Genomic DNA, 18,702 nt, shown 5'->3' with positions numbered 1-18,702 from the left:
CTGTGTCTGTGAGACTGGGGTGGGTAGATATGAACAAACATTCCCCAGAAAAATACATAATTGGGGCTTAAGTATCTGAGCAATGACAAAGCAGGAGGTCAATACAATGATGTTTATCCACTGTAGTATCATATGGCTATGCTTTATGTCCTATAATTGGGTCTTAATAACTGAAGCAGTTTGTAGACTGTAGTTTGACTGGTGTGATCACGTCTATTGAGTTGCACTTTAAAATACATCAATGTATTCACAGTCTGAAAGCACTTGGGGCTACAGCGGAAGCATTCTCTTTAAGGTAAACAGGGGTGGAGGTGGTTTACAATTAACATTTGCCATGAAAGCATTTCTATTCAGACTGGCAGTTCTAATTTTCTAATTTCCTCGTGGCTGGGCGTCTGTCTCAGCTTCCCTACATTTACCCACAGGGCATCATTAGAAAACCAGGAGGAGCCATTCACAATGGCCCTTTACCAAATGAGGAAAGACACAAAACACTTCCTCTTCTACAGCCAAGCACAGAAAAAAGAAAGAATCAACACACTATACAATTCTCCACATTCAGCACATTGGCGTTTAGATGTAGACCCTCTCTTCTCTACAGCTGTGTGTGTAAACAAAGCCCACATCACCACTCTGTGTGTAAATGGAGAGGTGGCTGTAGGCCTGCAGTCCTGCCATCTTCCTGTGAAGCCCTAGGACACAGACAGACAGTGGAGTGCTCAAACCTGAAGGGATCCATCCCAATGGGTCAGGCAGACAAATCTCCACCCAGAATGGGCCGGCCTCCAAACCAGGAGATCTGTGTAATCCTCGCTGTAAAGCACGGGGCCTAAAGATGTCTTTTCCTGTCTGCTGCCAAAGCCAATGAGGCAGGACTAGTGAGGAGTACAGGGACGGACTGCGGGGGGCCTCAACACCTGCCGCTGCCTGCTGGTCACCACTCCTCCACTCCACTCCTTCATTGGTACAATAGAGTAGGACTCTACAGAGCAGTGACGGCACCATTAGTCAGTCTGGTTGGGTCATCATCATCAGCAGACATCATTACTGTCTCTAGTCTACATGGCCATTTCATCTGGACGGGAGGATAAGATCTGGTCAGGAGAGAGCCACACCAGTAGTCAAACTCACTTTAGGAAGTTTAGCATATCTTCAGTGATATCATCTGTTTCACTGTTAGTAAGATTGTTTGAAGAGCGATACAACAAGAACATACAGTGAGTCCAGCATATCTACTGTGGATCAGATCAACACCACCAAATCACATCTACAGCTCTCTGCCTGCCATCCCCTGAGCTGGGGTCAATAAGGAACACTTCTCACAACATTTTCTTCATGTACACTTACTCCTCAAAATATGAAATGCAATTTAGTGAAATTACATCTCTTGTCAGTTTTATCAGGAACAAACCTATGGCCAAACGAATAGCACATGCTGACCCTGAATGTGGTTTAAAATGAGGGTAATCAATTGAAATTAAATTGTTATAGCTACGTATTTTCTGTAGAGGAAATGGCATAGAAACACAATTGCTTTCCATTGACTTATTGGATGCAACATATAGTTTCCACTATGTAAAGAACACAACCTTGGGAAAGACACACCAAATTGCAAAGGTAAATGTCAGCGCTTATGCAAAAAGCACACACTGGTATCATACTGAAACATGCCACTTGTAATGTAATAGCTAAATTATGCATATGACTGCACTAGGATGTAATGTTACTATAATCTATACACAAAACATGTCTTCTGATTGCCTAGTTGTTCGCAAAACAATTATCCATCACTCAATTATTTCCAATACACTCTCACTGACTAACCCTTCACTGGCTAACCCTTTCACTGACTAACCCTTTCACTGGCTAACCCTTTCACTGGCTAACCCTTTCACTGACTAACCCTTTCACTGGCTAACCCTTTCACTGACTAACCCTTTCACTGACTAACCCTTTCACTGGCTAACCCTTTCACTGACTAACCCTTTCACTGACTAACCCTTTCACTGGCTAACCCTTTCACTGACTAACCCTTTCACTCTCCCAGTCAGTCAGTCTTTCACTCTCATTCAAATGTTGAAATCGAAAAGGTTCAAAAGTCCAGGTGGTTGAATTGGGTGGATGGGGACATAAGAAAAGTAAATGAGAGCTTTCTCACAGAGGACATTGTAGTCCAGTCCCCTACCTCCCATGCTCTGTGTATGGAGGAAAACATACATGTCCTCCCCTTGGAGCAAGCAGGGGCATGGAACAAACTTCACAAATAAACATAAAAAGTTACATTAAAAATCAAAAAGAAGGAATAAACATGCAATGCATTGCTGGCAAGACATTTTCGCATTTATTTCTTTCCTCGTCAAAGATCAAAAATAAAAGTCAACCAAAAAACTGCATAGATCATCTGTATGGAGGAAACTTTATGAGTCAAACTGAACAGTCCAGACGGTGGATGAGAGAGATGCACATACAAACCTGGGCTCTTAAACTGATCCGGGCTGTGCAGGTGCTGGAGGGGGGAGTTGCAGGCGGAGGTGGCATGCTCACTGTGCAGCATCTGAGCCGCCTGGGGCCCCAGGGAGCCATAGTCCGCAAAGGAGCAGGGCGCCCCCCTCTGGTCACTGGGCGCAGAGTAAAACCCGTAATCGTGAAAGCCTGAGAGGTACAGTATAGGTTGGGGAGGGGGAGGGGAAGGGACTCCATCATTGTGGAAAACGTTTGGTTTCATTGTTTCACAGTAGTCAATGTCCAGACTCATAAGCATGGCATGGTGGTTGGTGTGTGACACTACTTATGAGGGGTTCATTTGGCTGAGATACATTGTGTCCTCTCCCTGCTCTCCCTCCCCAGCAGATCCTGCTGCCAGTCTGAGTGTCTGAGGTGTAGGAGTCTGTCGGAACCAGGGTAATGCATCATCCCTCTATAGGGAACCCAACCCATTTACTGGAATTACATGGTTGACTGTCTAAGATAATAGGATGTTTGACTGTCTACAATAATAGGATTGTCGACTGTCTAAGATAATAGGACGGTTGAGTGTCAAATAAGATAATAGGATGGTTGACTGTCTAAGATAATAGGATGGTTGACTGTCTAAGATAATAGGATGGTTGACTATCTAAGATAATAGAATGTTTGACTGTCTAAGATAATAGGATTGTTGACTGTCTAAGATAATAGGATGGTTGACTGTCTAAGATAATAGGATGGTTAACTGGCTAGTAACAATCATAAGACAAACAGTGAAGTAGGAGCTTTCTGAGGTAGTAGACTGGCTGTCTCTAAATCCTATACATGAATCAATCTAACCTGATTCCCTCACATTGTCCTGCAATTCAGAGAGAGGGATGAAATTGGAGAATCATTAAAAACACAGGTCAATACAGCTTTAATTTGACAACTACAATGCTTACTGGACATATCTGATGTAAACACTCATCATTCAACGGGAGTAAAATGTAGAATGCGTACAAATCAATAATTAATTTCATGCCTCTGATTTTGAACCACTACTACTACATATTGAGGTCTATGCATGTGACATTTTCTTTGGGTTGGATAACAAAGAGACACATTCATGTTTACTGACCATTAACAAAAGGCAGGGCTCCAAAACACTCCACACTTATTGGGCCATTCAAACGTGGCCCTCATTCAACACAGATGGAGGATTATCAACGCTTCAGAAATCGTCATTCAGCAATAAGACGTGCTGACATTTACTGCTTGTCCTCTTAATCTGAGACAAGCTGCTCTTATAAAGAGAGCCATTAAAGGCAATTGTTCCCTCTCGCACCTCTTCAATATGGGGAGTTAATCCACTCAAGGAAAAGCTGAGATTGGCGTCAGCGGCTCTTTTCATGGCAGGTCTCCCTGCTGTGTGCTTGTTTTTTATTTGAGTCTCCAACTGAAGAGCGATCAAAGCCGTGCCACACCTAGACCGCCATAATGAGCTTGTCAGCAGCTGCCAAATGGAATCTAAACACCAGGCGTGTTCCTTAGCCGGCGCTTTAGGGCCTCACAGTTTCACCGCGCGCTACTCGGGCTCCATTCCCACTTCTTAAATAATGGGCTCCTAAAATGGCAGACTTCCAGTCATGTACAGTAAACCCTGAGACGTGGAACAAAGCTCCATAACGCAATAACCCCTTTACATCTCTCTTAAGCAACTGCTACGGAAAACCGATCAGTCTTTACCAATGAGGAAAATGATGACAACTCAGAACCCAGAGAAGGGCAACGTTAATGGGAAGATAAAGGAATGAATGAGTGAATGGGTCGATGCAGGAATAAAAAATAATGATAAAACCGTACTTTCACCGACAGTACGGACTGTGCATTTAAACAGCTTGGAAAATTCCACAAAATGATGTCATGCCTTTAGAAGCTTCTGATAGGCTAATTGACATCATTTGAGTCAATTGGAGGTGTACCTGTGGATGTATTTCAAGGCCTATCTTCAAACCCAGTGTCTCTTTGCTTGACATCATGGGAAAATCAAAAGAAATCAGCCAAGACCTCAGAAAAAAAATTGTAGATCTCCACTAGTCTGGTTCATCCTTGGGAGCAATTTCCAAACGCCTGAAGGTACCACGTTCATCTGTACAAACAATAGTACACAAGTATATACACCATGGGACCACGCAGCCGCCATACCGCTCAGTAAGGAGACGCGTTCTGTTCCTAGAGATGAACGTACTTTGTGGTGAAAAGTGCAAATCAATCCCAGAACAACAGCAAAGGACCTTGTGAAGATGCTGGAGGAAACAGGTACAAAAGTATCTATATTCACAGTAAAACGAGTCCTATATCGACATAACCTGAAAGGCCGCTCAGCAAGGAAGAAGCCACTGCTCCAAAACCGCCATAAAAAAAGCCAGACTACGGTTTGCAACTGCACATGGGGACAAAGATCGTACTTTTTGGAGAAATGTCCTCTGGTCTGATGAAACAAAAATAGAACTGTTTGGCCATAATGACCATCATTATGTTTGGAGGAAAAAGGGGGATGCTTGCAAGCTGAAGAACACCATCCCAACCGTGAAGCACGAGGGTGGCAGCATTATGTTGTGGGGGTGATTTGCTGCAGGAGGGACTGGTGGACTTCACAAAATAGATGGCATCATGAGGTAGGACAATTATGTGGATATACTGAAGCAACATCTCAAGACATCAGTCAGGAAGTTAAAGCTTGGTCGCAAATGGGTCATCCAAATGAACAATGACCCCAAGCATACTTCCAAAGTTGTAGTAAAATGGCTTAAGGTCAACAAAGTCAAGGTATTGGAGTGGCCATCACAAAGCCCTGACCTCAATCCTATAGAAAATGTGTTGGCAGAACTCAAAAAGCGTGTGCGAGCAAGGAGGCCTACAAACCTGACTCAGTTACACCAGCTCTGTCAGAAGGAATAGGCCAAAATTCACCCACTTATTGTGGGAAGCTTGTGGAAGGCTACCCCGAAACAATTGACCCAAGTTAAACAATTTAAAGGCAATGCTACCAAATACTAATTGAGTGTATGTAAACTTCTGACCCACTGGGAATGTGATGAAAGAAATAAAAGCTGAAATAAATCATTCTCTCTACTATTATTCTGACATTTCACATTCTTAAAATAAAGTGGTGATGCTAACTGACCTAAGACAGGGAATTTTTACTAGGATTAAATGTCAGGGATTGTGAAAAACTGAGTAAATATATTTGGCTAAGGTGTATGTAAACTTCCAACTTCAACTGTAAATCTTTCTAACCTAAGACAAGTCTTCCCAAACAAGTCTAGAAATGAGAGAATGTCAAGGAGCTGTTATGACTCCAGTGGTGTCAGACAGAGCTGTCTCCTCTCAGTGTGATAGAGAGGATATGACAGGACCCAGGGACAGGTGCTGAGTCACCAGTGATCTGCACTCAACCCTCAGTCCATCTCTGTATCTCAGTTTTGGAGGCTGCCTGGCTGGCTGCTGTCTGTCTTTCTGTCTGTCTGTATATCTGTCTGTCTGTCTGTGCCCGACTGTCACACGGGTGGCATTCAGCATTCTGCACGTGCTCCAGTGACATTAAATCCAGCTGTACCTCCTCTGTACCCCACACCACAGCCATGCCACTAACCACACAGCCAGTACTCACAGGCAGGGACGTTCTCTTACACACACACCAATGACCTGGGAGACACTCCCACTGCAGCACAGGAATGAGGACTCTGTGAGGAGTACGGGCCAGGTTGAATTATGGACGAGGGCATTTCACAGGGTCACTGCTTTTCTCTGAAGGATGTGCTCTCTTCTGGGACTGGGGAAAAAGGATAAGGGACCAAATTTCCTGAGTGTTCCACCTCCTTATCTTCACCCCTGCCCACCATCCTCCTTTCTTCTGCATGTGCTATGGAATGCCTTCAGGCGACTTTCACGGCAGATATGCATTCAGCCCAGCTTTAATCGTTAAGGACACCAGGAGAAAACTAGGGACACTTGTGTTTAATCCGTTTGTGACATCCACGCTAATAGCCGTCCGTCCTTGAGTTTCCGAGGTGGTTTTCCCATGCTCATCTCTAATTAGACAAGCTTCCTCTGCTTCCTCTCCTCTTCCTAATTAGATCTTTAACAACAAACAAGCAGCGACCTTTACAAAGGCCTTGCCACAATCTCCCCCATTAGTTAAACGGCTGAGAGGTGCTAGGCTGAGGGAGGGGAGGGAGGGGGAGGCTCTGCTTTGTCCCTGGCCCAGCCACACCACCCGTGCCACATCCGTATGGTACCGGCTGCCAGGCCCCCGACAATGGCAGCTTCCTGTTGCAATCTGCATAATTCCGCCAATTCCAGGATAGCGGGAACGACAGGACACAAAGACGACATCCACAGACACAACAAATACACATGGCGGCTTTGTTTGCGCTGACACGGACAATTAATCCTCAGCTGCTGGCATGAGGCCTCTCACTGCCGGGAGGGTCTTATCTAATAAAGCCAGGCAAAATTACTTTTATTGTTCAGGTAGATTGCTTCTAATGATAGTGCCACCAGTGGGAGAGGATATGAATAAAATTAGGCTCACTGAAAACGCTCCCTTCTATGGACCAAAGCTGCCATCTGGGAGAGGCAGAATAGCTTGATTATCTTCCCCAACTAATTTTCTCTTCAGAGCAAACAAATGATTTAAGCTACTTCACTTGGACGAAGGTGAGAAACAGAACGAGAGTGAAGAAAAGTGGCTGAACATCAAAGATGTAGAAATAATGGCTTTCCTTTGATCATCCTAACAGACATATGTTTTTTACCAAGCTGTTAGAGAGGGCCTAATTCTCCCATTTCGCTACACTAGCGCATTTCTGTTGGGGGATGGACGGGGGCTTGTATATGTGTGTATGCATACAATCCCTGTGGTGCTTTGGAATAAAGCTCATTATAAACTACAGTACTGTATTTCTATATTAAAGGAACATCTGGTCCAATCAATGGAACTACTACAAATGAATAATAATAAACCAGGATGGAATATCATATCGCACAATGACTTTTTTCTTAGAATAGAACACAATACTGCATGTCTCTCTGACCACTTTAACATGCAAGGAGCATTCACATATTACCTAGACCCTTTCTCAGTTTTTGGTCTGTAGATAATAAATGCATTGTGGCTATCAGTACTCACCAGTGTGGAACATAAAAATCTACATTCTGATTGAGGTGACTGAGGACAGAAACAGTGCCATACAACAATGCTTTACAGACAGTCAGAGCACTGAAGGCCTTCTACAATAACAGTACGTGACTGTTCAACTGAGGAGGACACTTTGTGCTCCAGTGTAATACGTCTTTCCTTGGTCTTTCATGGTTAGGTAAAGGTGCTCAGACACCTGTGCACTACCTCAGAGATGTGCACTAGAACCCTATACTGAGGAGTTTAAACTGGACATGGGGTCAGTGGAGGGGACACGCACACACTCTTACACACACACACACGCACGCACGCATCGATAGATCATCATCTCTGTAGAGTGATGTCTCAGGTAGGCTGGGCATTAGGCCCCCACAGCTGCAGCAGCATCACCGATCATATCTGTTATGAGCTTGAGACCATCCCATTATTAATATTCATACCATCTAACTGGAACAATGGCCCCTTCTTTGGACTTTATTTTTCTCCCCACACTGGTCTAATTGGATGTAATTACTCATCTACAAAACAAATTAGCAGGTTGAGGTTGCCTTGGCGACCAGATCAGGCGGCCCAGCAGTGCGAATCGTTCGCCGAGCTCCATTTATACTGATAATTATCCCTCTCTTCTCCCTCTCTCTCTCCCTCTTTCCCACTGGCCAGGGGCTGCCGGGGTGGGAGTGGGCAGCTCTCGTCGGCCAGCTCAGAACTTACTGCCCAGGGTTGGAGAGGCTGCATCTCTCATAGCATACTGCATCACGAGGGTGGCTTTCTTCAAGTAGATATATGCTCCTGTCTCATTTCCACTTTGCCAGATGACTGCCTCTAAGGAGCGATTCTAAACCACTGCCTTGAAACTTGCTACTTTACTCATCTCTTTGAAGAAAACAGACAAAGAAGCCTATCATGTTCATGGTAAAATGTAGGGGATATTTCCTCAACCACTTTAGAGAGAGGACGAGGTGTTTAAGAGTGCTCAAGTCTGTGATTATCCTGACACTGACACTGAATTCCCCAAAATACACACAAACACTCCCACACACATTAATACACACACACACATGCATGCACACACCATCACAGATGTGCGCACACACACACACACGCTGTCACTGGCGCGTGCACACTCACACGCACACACCTAGAGAAATGTTTGCTCCCAATCATCCCTCCCTCTCCCCTGCCCCCTCTGAATTCCTTGGTGGCTATAAGCACACATCACACCGCAGAGGACGTCAATATACTTGTCATACGGCTTCCCAAATTAGCTTTGAATTTCACAGCAACTGTAATTAGCTACTTTATTTCCATCGATGCCATTTTAAAAATAAAAAACTGCCGCTTTCTGGGCTGCCGAGACTAGCTTTCACTTTCCATTTGAAATAGTATTTTCTGACTGAATGGGTGACTAATTAACAGCACTAGACCCCCTTTTCAAAGACAGCGGCATTTCATAAATAATACATATTTAATGTCTTGTCATTTTATGCTCAGAGAGGCTTGGCTAATGAATTTTAACAGATGATTTATTCCTGCATTTGCTAGCCCATACCCAGGCCTTTGTTCTCCTTTAGGCTTTCATTCTTTCTCTCTTTCTTCCTCTCGCAATCCTTTTTCAAACATTGATAGCTTCCAAAAGTGCCTCATCACAGGAAAATAAGCGTTTTTAATGTTGTCTGATAGTGAATGACAGGCGTCTAATCAGCCATGTGACAATGTGATGTGTGACTGGGCTACTTTACCTCCTGCAGGTGTGAGTCAGGAGATCTATGGAACACTACAACAGTTCTGGTCCTATACTGTCCTTCTAACAACACAACATTCACATTTTGACAAGGGTTTTGTTTAGTGTTAATGAGTGTTTATGAGTGACTAGTGGTTTATAAGGTATAGCTATTCATATTCATAAGTTGCTCCAACTTCCACTGAAATCAAAGTGAGTGAGGCCATGACTCAAGCCTGCCTGAAGCCCATTGGGAGAGGCTCAGCATGGATCAACCGCCAGGGACTTCTCCCCAGTGACCCCTGAACATCTGCCAGCCACAGCTGTGTGAACAACTGCACTGGGACAGGACAGGAGCAGGCGAGAAGGGGACAGGGACGCCTTGCCATCCCCAAAGTGTCACATCTTCTCCCTGGGCCCCAGTCAAACTGGGGGAAAACACTGTCACATGGATTGGTTTGGCATGCTATACCCAGGACATGTGATGCTCTTCTGGGCTCGTCGCTGAGCTAAGCTAAGCGGAGCAGCATCTGGGGCGAACGGACGGACCTGAGCACCCGTGGGGCCCGGGGAGCCAGATTAATTTAGCCCAGCGAACGCAGCCAATCCCAGACTCCTCTGGGGCACTTCCCAGGATCACAGAGCTTGTTGGGAGGAAATGGATAATGATCTCAGATAATGTGTCAAAATGTGCCAAATGATTTCCCTCTTCAAGCAAGCTGTGGGTTCATCAGTGGAAAACAAAACAGCCAGAGTTCAGTGGAGGAGAATACTGAAAACCCCATCTACATAAGAACCTCCTGTTTCTCTTTAAGGCAGAATAGAACCATAGGATAACAGTTTCCCTGGGGATATGAATCACATGGTAGAAATGATCAAACCAAACATAAATGGAAAAAATTGTATGTTTTCTACAGCTGAAGTAGGAAGTTTACATACACTTATGTTGGAGACATTATGAACTCGTTTTTCAACCACTCCACAAATGTCTTGCTAATCAACTATAGTTTTGGCAAGTAATTTTGGACATCTACTTTGTGCATGACAAGTACTTTTACCAGCAATTGTTTACAGATTATTTCACTTATAATTCACTGTATCACAATTCTAGTGGGTCAGAAGTTTACATACACTAAGTCGACTGTGCCTTTAAACAGCATGGAAAATTCCAGAAAAAATATGTCATGGCTTTAGAAGCTTCTGATAGGCTAATTGACATCATTTGAGTCAATTGGAGGTGTAACTGTGGATGTATGTCACGTTCCTGACCTGTTTTCTCTTGTTTTGTATTTATTTAGTATGGTCAGGGCGTGAGTTGGGTGGGTTGTCTATGTGTTGTTTTCTATGTTGGGGTTTTGTGCGTTCGGCCTGGTATGATTCTCAATCAGAGGCAGCTGTCAATCGTTGTCCCTGATTGAGAATCATACTTAGGCAGCCGGGGTTCACGTGTGTGTTTGTGGGCGTTTGTCTTTCGTGTTAGTATTCGTGCCACAAGGGACTGTTTTCGGTTGGATTCTATTTGTTAATTTGTTTCATTGTAGTGTTCAGTTTATTTTATAATAAATTATGGACACTTTCCACTCTGCGTCTTGGTCCGATCCCTACACCTCCTCTTCAGACGAAGAGGAGGAAATCTGCCGTTACAATGTATTTCAAGGCCTACCTTCAAACTCAGTGCCTCTTTGCTTGACATCATGGGAAAATCAAAAGAAATCAGCCAAGACCTCAGAAAAAAAGATTGTAGATCTCCACAAGTCTGGTTTCTTTCTTGGGAGCCATTTCCAAACGCCTGAAGGTACCACGTTCATCTGTACAAACAATAGTACGCAAGTATAAACACCATGGGACCACGCAGCCGTCATACTGCTCCGGAAGGAGACACGTTCTGTCTCCTAGAGAGTAACATACTTTGATGCAAAAAGTGCAAAATCAATCCCAGAACAACAGCAAAGGACCTTGTGAAGATGCTGGAGGAAACAGGTACAAAAGTATCTATATCCACAGTAAAACGAGTCCTATATCGACATAACCTGAATGGCCGCTCAGCAAGGAAGAAGCCACTGCTCCAAAACCACCATAAAAAAGCCAGACTATGGTTTGGAACTGCACATGGGGACAAAGATCGTACTTTTTGGAGAAATGTCCTCTGGTCTGATGAAACAAAAATAGAACTGTTTGGCCATAATGACCGTCGTTTCTGTTTGGAGGAAAAAGGGGGATGCTTGCAAGCTGAAGAACACCATCCCAACCGTGCAGCATGGGTGTGGCAGCATCCTGTTGTGGGGGTGATTTGCTGCAGGAGGGACTGGTGCACTTCACAAAAGAGATGGCATCATGAGGGAGGACAATTATGTGGATATATTGAAGCAACATCTCAAGACATCAGTCAGGAAGTTAAAGTTTGGTCGCAAATGGGTCTTCCAAATGGACAATGACCCCAAGCATACTTCCAAAGTTGTGGCAAAATGGCTTAAGGACAGCAAAGTCAAGGTATTGGAGTGGCCATCACAAAGCCCTGACCTCATTCCTATAGAAAATGTGTGGGCAGAACTGAAAAAGTGTGTGCAAACAAGGAGGCCTGACCCAGTTACACCAGCTCTGTCAGGAGGAATGGGCCAAAATTCACCCAACTTATTGTGGGAAGCTTGTGGAAGGCTACCCGAAACGTTTGCGCCAAGTTAAACAATTTAAAGGCAATGCTACCAAATACCAATTGAGTGTGTGTAAACTTCTGACCCACTGGGAATGTGATGAAAGAAATAAAAGCTGAAATAATGTCACGTTCGTCGTATTGAGGAGATCAAGGCGCAGCGTGATATGCATACATTCTTCTTTTAATGAAGAAGGAACACAAAACAAACTAACAAAGTAACAAAACGAACATGAAGCTATACAAAGAGTGCTAACAGGCAACTACACATAGACAAGAACCCACCAAACCAAAAGGGAAAATGACAACCTAAATAGGATCCCCAATCAGAGACAACGATAAACAGCTGCCTCTGATTGGGAACCAATTCAGGTCACCATAGACCTACAATTACCTAGACTTACACAAAAAACTAGATCTACAAAAACCCTAGACAAGACAAAACACGCATACCCACCCTCGTCACACCCTGACCTGACCAAAATAATAAAGAAAACATAGATAACTAAGGTCAGGGCGTGACAGTAACCCCCCCCCCCCCAAAGGTGCGGACTCCCGACCGCAAACCTGAACGTATAGGGGAGGGTCCGGGTGGGCATCTACCCTCGGTGGCGGCTCTGGTTCTGGACGCCGCCCCCCATCTTTACACTGGTCCCTCCGCTTTTGTAGAGCTGAACCGTTGCTCATCGCCGGAGGCTCCGAACTGTGGATCGTCGCCGGAGGCCCCGGGCTGGGGACCGTCGCCGGAGGCCCCGGGCTGGGGACCGTCGCCGGAGGCCCCGGGCTGGGGACCGTCGCCGGAGGCCCCGGGCTGGGGACCGTCGCCGGAGGCTCCGGGCTGGGGACCGTCGCCGGTGGCTCCGGACTGGGGATCGTCGTTGGAGGTTCCGGACTGTGGCCCGTCGTTGGAGGTTCCGGACTGTGGCCCGTCGTTGGAGGTTCCGAACTGTGAAACGTCGCCGGAAGCTCCGGACTGGGTACTGTCACCGGAAGCTCCGGACTGGGTACTGTCACCGGAAGCTCCGGACTGGGTACTGCCGCCCGGAAGCTCCGGACTGGGTACTGCCGCCCGGAAGCTCCGGACTGGGTACTGCCGCCCGGAAGCTCCGGACTGGGTACTGCCGCCCGGAAGCTCCGGACTGGGTACTGCCGCCCGGAAGCTCCGGACTGGGTACTGCCGCCCGGAAGCTCCGGACTGGGTACTGCCGCCCGGAAGCTCCGGACTGGGTACTGCCGCCCGGAAGCTCCGGACTGGGTACTGCCGCCCGGAAGCTCCGGACTGGGTACTGTCGCCGGAAGCTCCGGACTGGGTACTGTCGCCGGAAGCTCCGGACTGGGTACTGTCGCCGGAAGTTCCGGACTGGGTACTGTCGCCCGGAAGCTCCGGACTGGGTACTGTCGCCCGGAAGCTCCGGACTGGGTACTGTCGCCCGGAAGCTCCGGACTGGGTACTGTCGCCGGAAGCTCCGGACTGTAGAAGCGCACTGGAAGCCTGATGCGTGGTGCCGGAACTGGTGGTACCGGGCTGAGGACACACACCTCAGGGCGAGTGCGGGGAGGAGGAACAGGACGTACTGGACTCTGGAGGCGCACTGGAGGCCTGGTGTGTGGTGCCGGAACTGGTGGTACTGGGCTGGGGACACGCACCTCAGGGCTACTGCGGAGAGGAGGCACAGGACGTACTGGACTGTGGAGGCGCACTGGAGATCTGCGGCGTAGAGCTGGCACAATGCGTCCTGGCTGGATGCTCACTTGAGCCCGGCAAGTGCGGGGCGCTAACACAGGACGCACTGGGCTATGCAGACGCACCTTAGACACAGTACGCAGAGCCGGCGCAGGATATCCTGGTACAAGGAGGTATACTGGAGTCCAGGAGCGCTGAGCCGGCACCATCCGTCCTGGCTGGAGGCCCATTCTAGCCCGGCAACTGCGAGGAGCTGGAATAGAGCGCACCGGGCTAAGAATGTGAACTGGAGACACCGTGCGCATCTCTGCATAACACGGTGCCTGACCAGTCACACGCTCCCCACAGTAAGCACGAGGAGTTGGTTCAGGTCTCCAACCTGACTCAGCCAATCTCCTCGTGTGCCCCCCCCCCAAAAAAATGTCTTGGGGCTGCCTCTCGGGCTTCCGTGCTAGCCGTGTCCCCTCATATCTTTGGCGTTCCTCCAGCGCTGTTTCTACCTGCTTCCATGGCAGAGTCTTGTCCCCTGCCATTACCTCCTCCCAGGTCCAGGATGTCCTCCACTCATCTTTCTCCCGGGTCCAGGATGTCTGCTCCTCATTCACACGCTGCTTGGTCCTTCTATGGTGGGTTCTTCTGTCACGTTCGTCGTAATTGAGGAGACCAAGGCGCAGCGTGATATGCATACATTCTTCTTTTAATGAAGAAGGAACACAAAACAAAGTAACAAAAGTAACAAAACTAACGTGAAGCTATACAAAGAGTGCTAACAGGCAACTACACATAGACAAGAACCCACCAAACCAAAAGGGAAAATGGCAACCTAAATAGGATCCCTAATCAGAGACAACGATAAACAGCTGCCTCTGATTGGGAACCAATTCAGGTCACCATAGACCTACAATTACCTAGACTTACAAAAAACCCTAGATCTACAAAAACCCTAGACAAGACAAAACACGCATACCCACCCTCGTCACACCCTGACCTGACCAAAATAATACAGAAAACATAGATAACTAAGGTCAGGGCGTGACAAATAAATCCTTCTCTCTACTATTATTCTGACATTTCACATTCTTAAAATAAAGTGGTGATCCTAACTGACCTAAGACAGGGAATTTTAACTAGGATTAAATGTCAGGAATTGTGAAAAACTGAGTTTAAATGTATTTGGCCAAGGTGTATGTAAACTTCAACTGTCACATCATCACAGATGTACACTACCTGTCACGCCCTGGCCTTAGTATTCTTTGTTTTCTTTATGTTTTTTAGTTAGGTCAGGGTGTGACATGGGGAATGTATGTGTTTTGTAGTGTCTAGGGGTGTTGTATGTGTATGGGGCAGAGAAGAGTGTAGTTGTCTAGTTATGTCTATGGCTGCCTAGATTGGTTCTCCATCAGAGACAGCTGTCATTCATTGTCTCTGATTGGGAGCCATATTTAAGGCAGCCATAGGCAGTAGGCTTTTGTGGGTAGTTGTCTATGTTGTACGTTTGTAGCTTGTGTGTGCACTTACGTTTATAGCTTCACGATCGTTTGTTGTTTTGTTTCGTTTTGTTATAGTGTTCGTTTCGTGTTTTCTCTCTTCTAAATAAAGAGATGTATTTTGCACACGCTGCGCCTTGGTCCACTCTCTCTCAGGAAGACGATCGTGACAGAACTACCCACCAACCATGGATCAAGCAGCGTGAGAGGAGAGCGCAACAGCGAAACCAGGACTCGTGGACATGGGAGGAAATATTGGACGGAAAGGGACCCTGGGCTCAACCAGGAGAATATCGCCGCCCCAAAGCTGAGCTGGAGGCAGCGAAAGCAGAGAGGCGGCATTTCGAGGAGCTAGCTCGGAAGCAGGAGAAGGATCTGGGCTACACTACGTGGGAGGAGATCGACAGGTGGGCGATCAACCCAGGGCGAGTGCCGGAGCCCGCCTGGGATTCTCTGGCGCAGTGCGAGGAGGGATACCGGCGAATGGAGGCAGCACGACGACGCGGTAGGAAGCCTGTGAGTAAACCCCAAAAATTTCTTGGGGGGGGGGGGGGGGGGGGGGCTAAGAGGGAGAGTGGCGAAGTCAGGTAGGAGACCTGCGCCCACTCCCTGTACTTACCGTGGAGAGCGAGAGTACGGGCAGACACCGTGTTACGCAGTAGAGCGCATGGTGTCTCCTGTACGTGTGCATAGCCCGGTGCGGGTTATTCCACCTCCCCGCACTGGCAGGGCTAGATTGAGCATTGAGCCAAGTGCCATGAAGCCGGCTCTACATATCTGGCCACCAGTGCGTCTCCTCGGGCCGGCTTACATGGCACCAGCCTTACGCATGGTGTCCCCGGTTCGCCTACATAGCCCGGTGCGGGTTATTCCACCTCCCCGCACTGGTCGGGCGACGGGGAGCATACAACCAGGTAAGGTTGGGCAGGCTCAGTGCTCAAGGGAGCCAGTACGCCTGCACGGTCCGGTATTTCCGGCGCCACCTCCCCGCTCCAGCCCAGTACCACCAGTGCCTACACCACGCACCAGGCTTCCAGTGCGTCTCCAGAGCCCTGTTCCTCCTCCACGCACTCTCCCTGTGGTGCGTGTCTCCAGCCCAGTGCCTCCAGTCCCGGCACCACACATCAAGCCTCCTGTGCGTCTCCAGAGCCCTGTACGCACTGTTCCTTCTCCCCGTACTCGCCCTGATGTGCGTGCCCTCAGCCCGGTAACACCAGTGCCGGTACCACGCACCAGGCCTATAGTACGCCTTGAGAGTCCAGTGTGCCCTGTTGTTGTTCCCCGCACTAGCCTGAAGGTGCGTGTCCTTAGCCCGGTACCTCCAGTTCCGGCACCACGCACCAGGCCTACAGTGCGTCTCAGCCGGCCAGAGTCTGCCGTCTGCCCAGCGGCGCCTGAACTGCCCGTCTGCCCAGCGGCGCCTGAACTGCCAGTCTGCCCAGCGGCGCCTGAACTGCCCGTCTGCCCAACGGCGCCTGAACTGCCCGTCTGCCCAACGCCGTCTGAACTGTCCGTCTGCCAAGCGCCGCATGAACTGCCCGTCGGTACTGAGCCTTCAAAGCCGCCCGTCTGCCATGAGCCTGCAAAGCCGCCCGTCTGCCATGAGCCTTCAGAGCCGTCCGCCAGACAGGAGCCGCTAGAGCCTTCCGCCAGACAGGAGCCGCTAGAGCCTTCCGCCAGACAGGAGCAGCCAAAGCCTTCCGCCAGACAGGAGCAGCCAGAGCCTTCCGCCAGACAGGATCAGCCAGAGCCTTCCGCCAGACAGGATCAGCCAGAGCCTTCCGCCAGACAGGATCAGCCAGAGCCTTCCGCCAGACAGGATCAGCCAGAGCCTTCCGCCAGACAGGATCAGCCAGAGCCGTCAGCGAGCCATGACCAGCCAGAGCCGTCAGCGAGCCATGACCAGCCAGAGCCGTCAGCGAGCCATGACCAGCCAGAGCCGTCATCCAGCCAGGATCCGCCAGAGCCGTCATCCAGCCATGACCAGCCAGAGCCGTCATCCAGCCATGACCAGCCAGAGCCGTCATCCAGCCATGACCAGCCAGAGCCGTCATCCAGCCATGACCAGCCAGAGCCGTCATCCAGCCATGACCAGCCAGAGCCGTCATCCAGCCATGACCAGCTAGAGCCGTCATCCAGCCATGACCAGCTAGAGCCGTCATCCAGCCATGACCAGCTAGAGCCGTCATCCAGCCAGGATCCGCCAGAGCCGTCATCCAGCCAGGATCTGCCAGAGCCAGCCAGCCAGGATCCGCCAGAGCCAGCCAGCCAGGATCCGCCAGCCAGTCCAGTGCTGCCCCTCAGTCCGGAGCTGCCCCTCAGTCCGGTGCTGCCCCCTAGTCCGGTGGGGTTAATTTGGAGGGTGGCCATTTGGAGGAGGCTACCAAAGCGGGTATTGACAATGGTGGAGTGGGGGCCACGTCCTGCACCCGAGCCGCCGCCATAATGGGGCCCACCCCGGACCCTCCCCTTTCTATTTCAGGTTGTGCGGTCGGAGTCCGCACCTTTGGGGGGGGGGGGGGGGGGGTAATGTCACGCCCTGGCCTTAGTATTCTTTGTTTTCTTTATGTTTTTTAGTTAGGTCAGGGTGTGACATGGGGAATGTATGTGTTTTGTAGTGTCTAGGGGTGTTGTATGTGTATGGGGCAGAGAAGAGTGTAGTTGTCTAGTTATGTCTATGGCTGCCTAGATTGGTTCTCAATCAGAGACAGCTGTCATTCATTGTCTCTGATTGGGAGCCATATTTAAGGCAGCCATAGGCAGTAGGCTTTTGTGGGTAGTTGTCTATGTTGTACGTTTGTAGCTTGTGTGTGCACTTACGTTTATAGCTTCACGATCGTTTGTTGTTTTGTTTCGTTTTGTTATAGTGTTCGTTTCGTGTTTTCTCTCTTCTAAATAAAGAGATGTATTTTGCACACGCTGCGCCTTGGTCCACTCTCTCTCAGGAAGACGATCGTGACACTACCGTTCAAAAGTTTGGGGTCACTTAGAAATGTCCTTGTTTTTGAAAGAAAAGCACATTTTTTTGTCCATTAAAATAACATCAAATTGATCAGAAATACAGTGTAGATGTTGTAAATGACTATTGCAGCTGGAAACAGCAGATTTTATATGGAATATCTACATAGGTGTACAGAGGCCTATTATCAGCAACTATCACTCCTGTGTTCCAATGACACATTGTGTTAGCTAATCCAAGTTTATCATTTGAAAAGGCTAATTGATCATTAGAAAACCCTTTTGCAATTATGTTACCACAGCTGAAAACTGCCAGCATCCCGGAGTCGCTTCTTCACTGTTGACGTTGAGACTGGTGTTTTGCGGGTACCATTTAATGAAACTGCCAGTTGAGGACTTGTGAGGCGTCTGTTTCTCAAACTAGACACTCTAATGTACTTGTCCTCTTGCTCAGTTGTGCACCGGGGCCTCCTACTACTCTTTCTATTCTGGTTAGAGCCAGTTTGCGCTGTTCTGTGAAGGGAGTAGTACACAGCGTTGTACGAGATCTTC

General features: G+C 48.3%; 1 protein-coding gene across 14 annotated transcripts in view; it reads right to left on the bottom strand.

Moving 5' to 3' along the window:
- The window catches only part of LOC120045073 (RNA-binding protein Musashi homolog 2), a 406,518-nt gene that overhangs the window by 9,370 nt on the left and 378,446 nt on the right, over nucleotides 1-18,702 (bottom strand). For 10 of the 14 annotated variants that reach the window (XM_038989926.1, XM_038989927.1, XM_038989924.1 and 7 more), the window contains exon 12: nucleotides 2,473-2,652. The exons of the other annotated variants lie outside the window; for them this stretch is intronic. In XM_038989926.1, the coding sequence (XP_038845854.1) occupies nucleotides 2,473-2,652 (180 nt within the window). The remainder of the gene's footprint in view (nucleotides 1-2,472; nucleotides 2,653-18,702) is intronic. 14 annotated transcript variants of the gene reach the window in all.

The sequence above is a fragment of the Salvelinus namaycush genome, chromosome 3 (assembly GCF_016432855.1).
Source record: "Salvelinus namaycush isolate Seneca chromosome 3, SaNama_1.0, whole genome shotgun sequence".
Lineage (NCBI taxonomy): Eukaryota > Metazoa > Chordata > Actinopteri > Salmoniformes > Salmonidae > Salvelinus > Salvelinus namaycush.
Note: the sequence above shows the minus strand (reverse complement) of the source record. Positions and strands in the feature narration are given on the sequence as shown.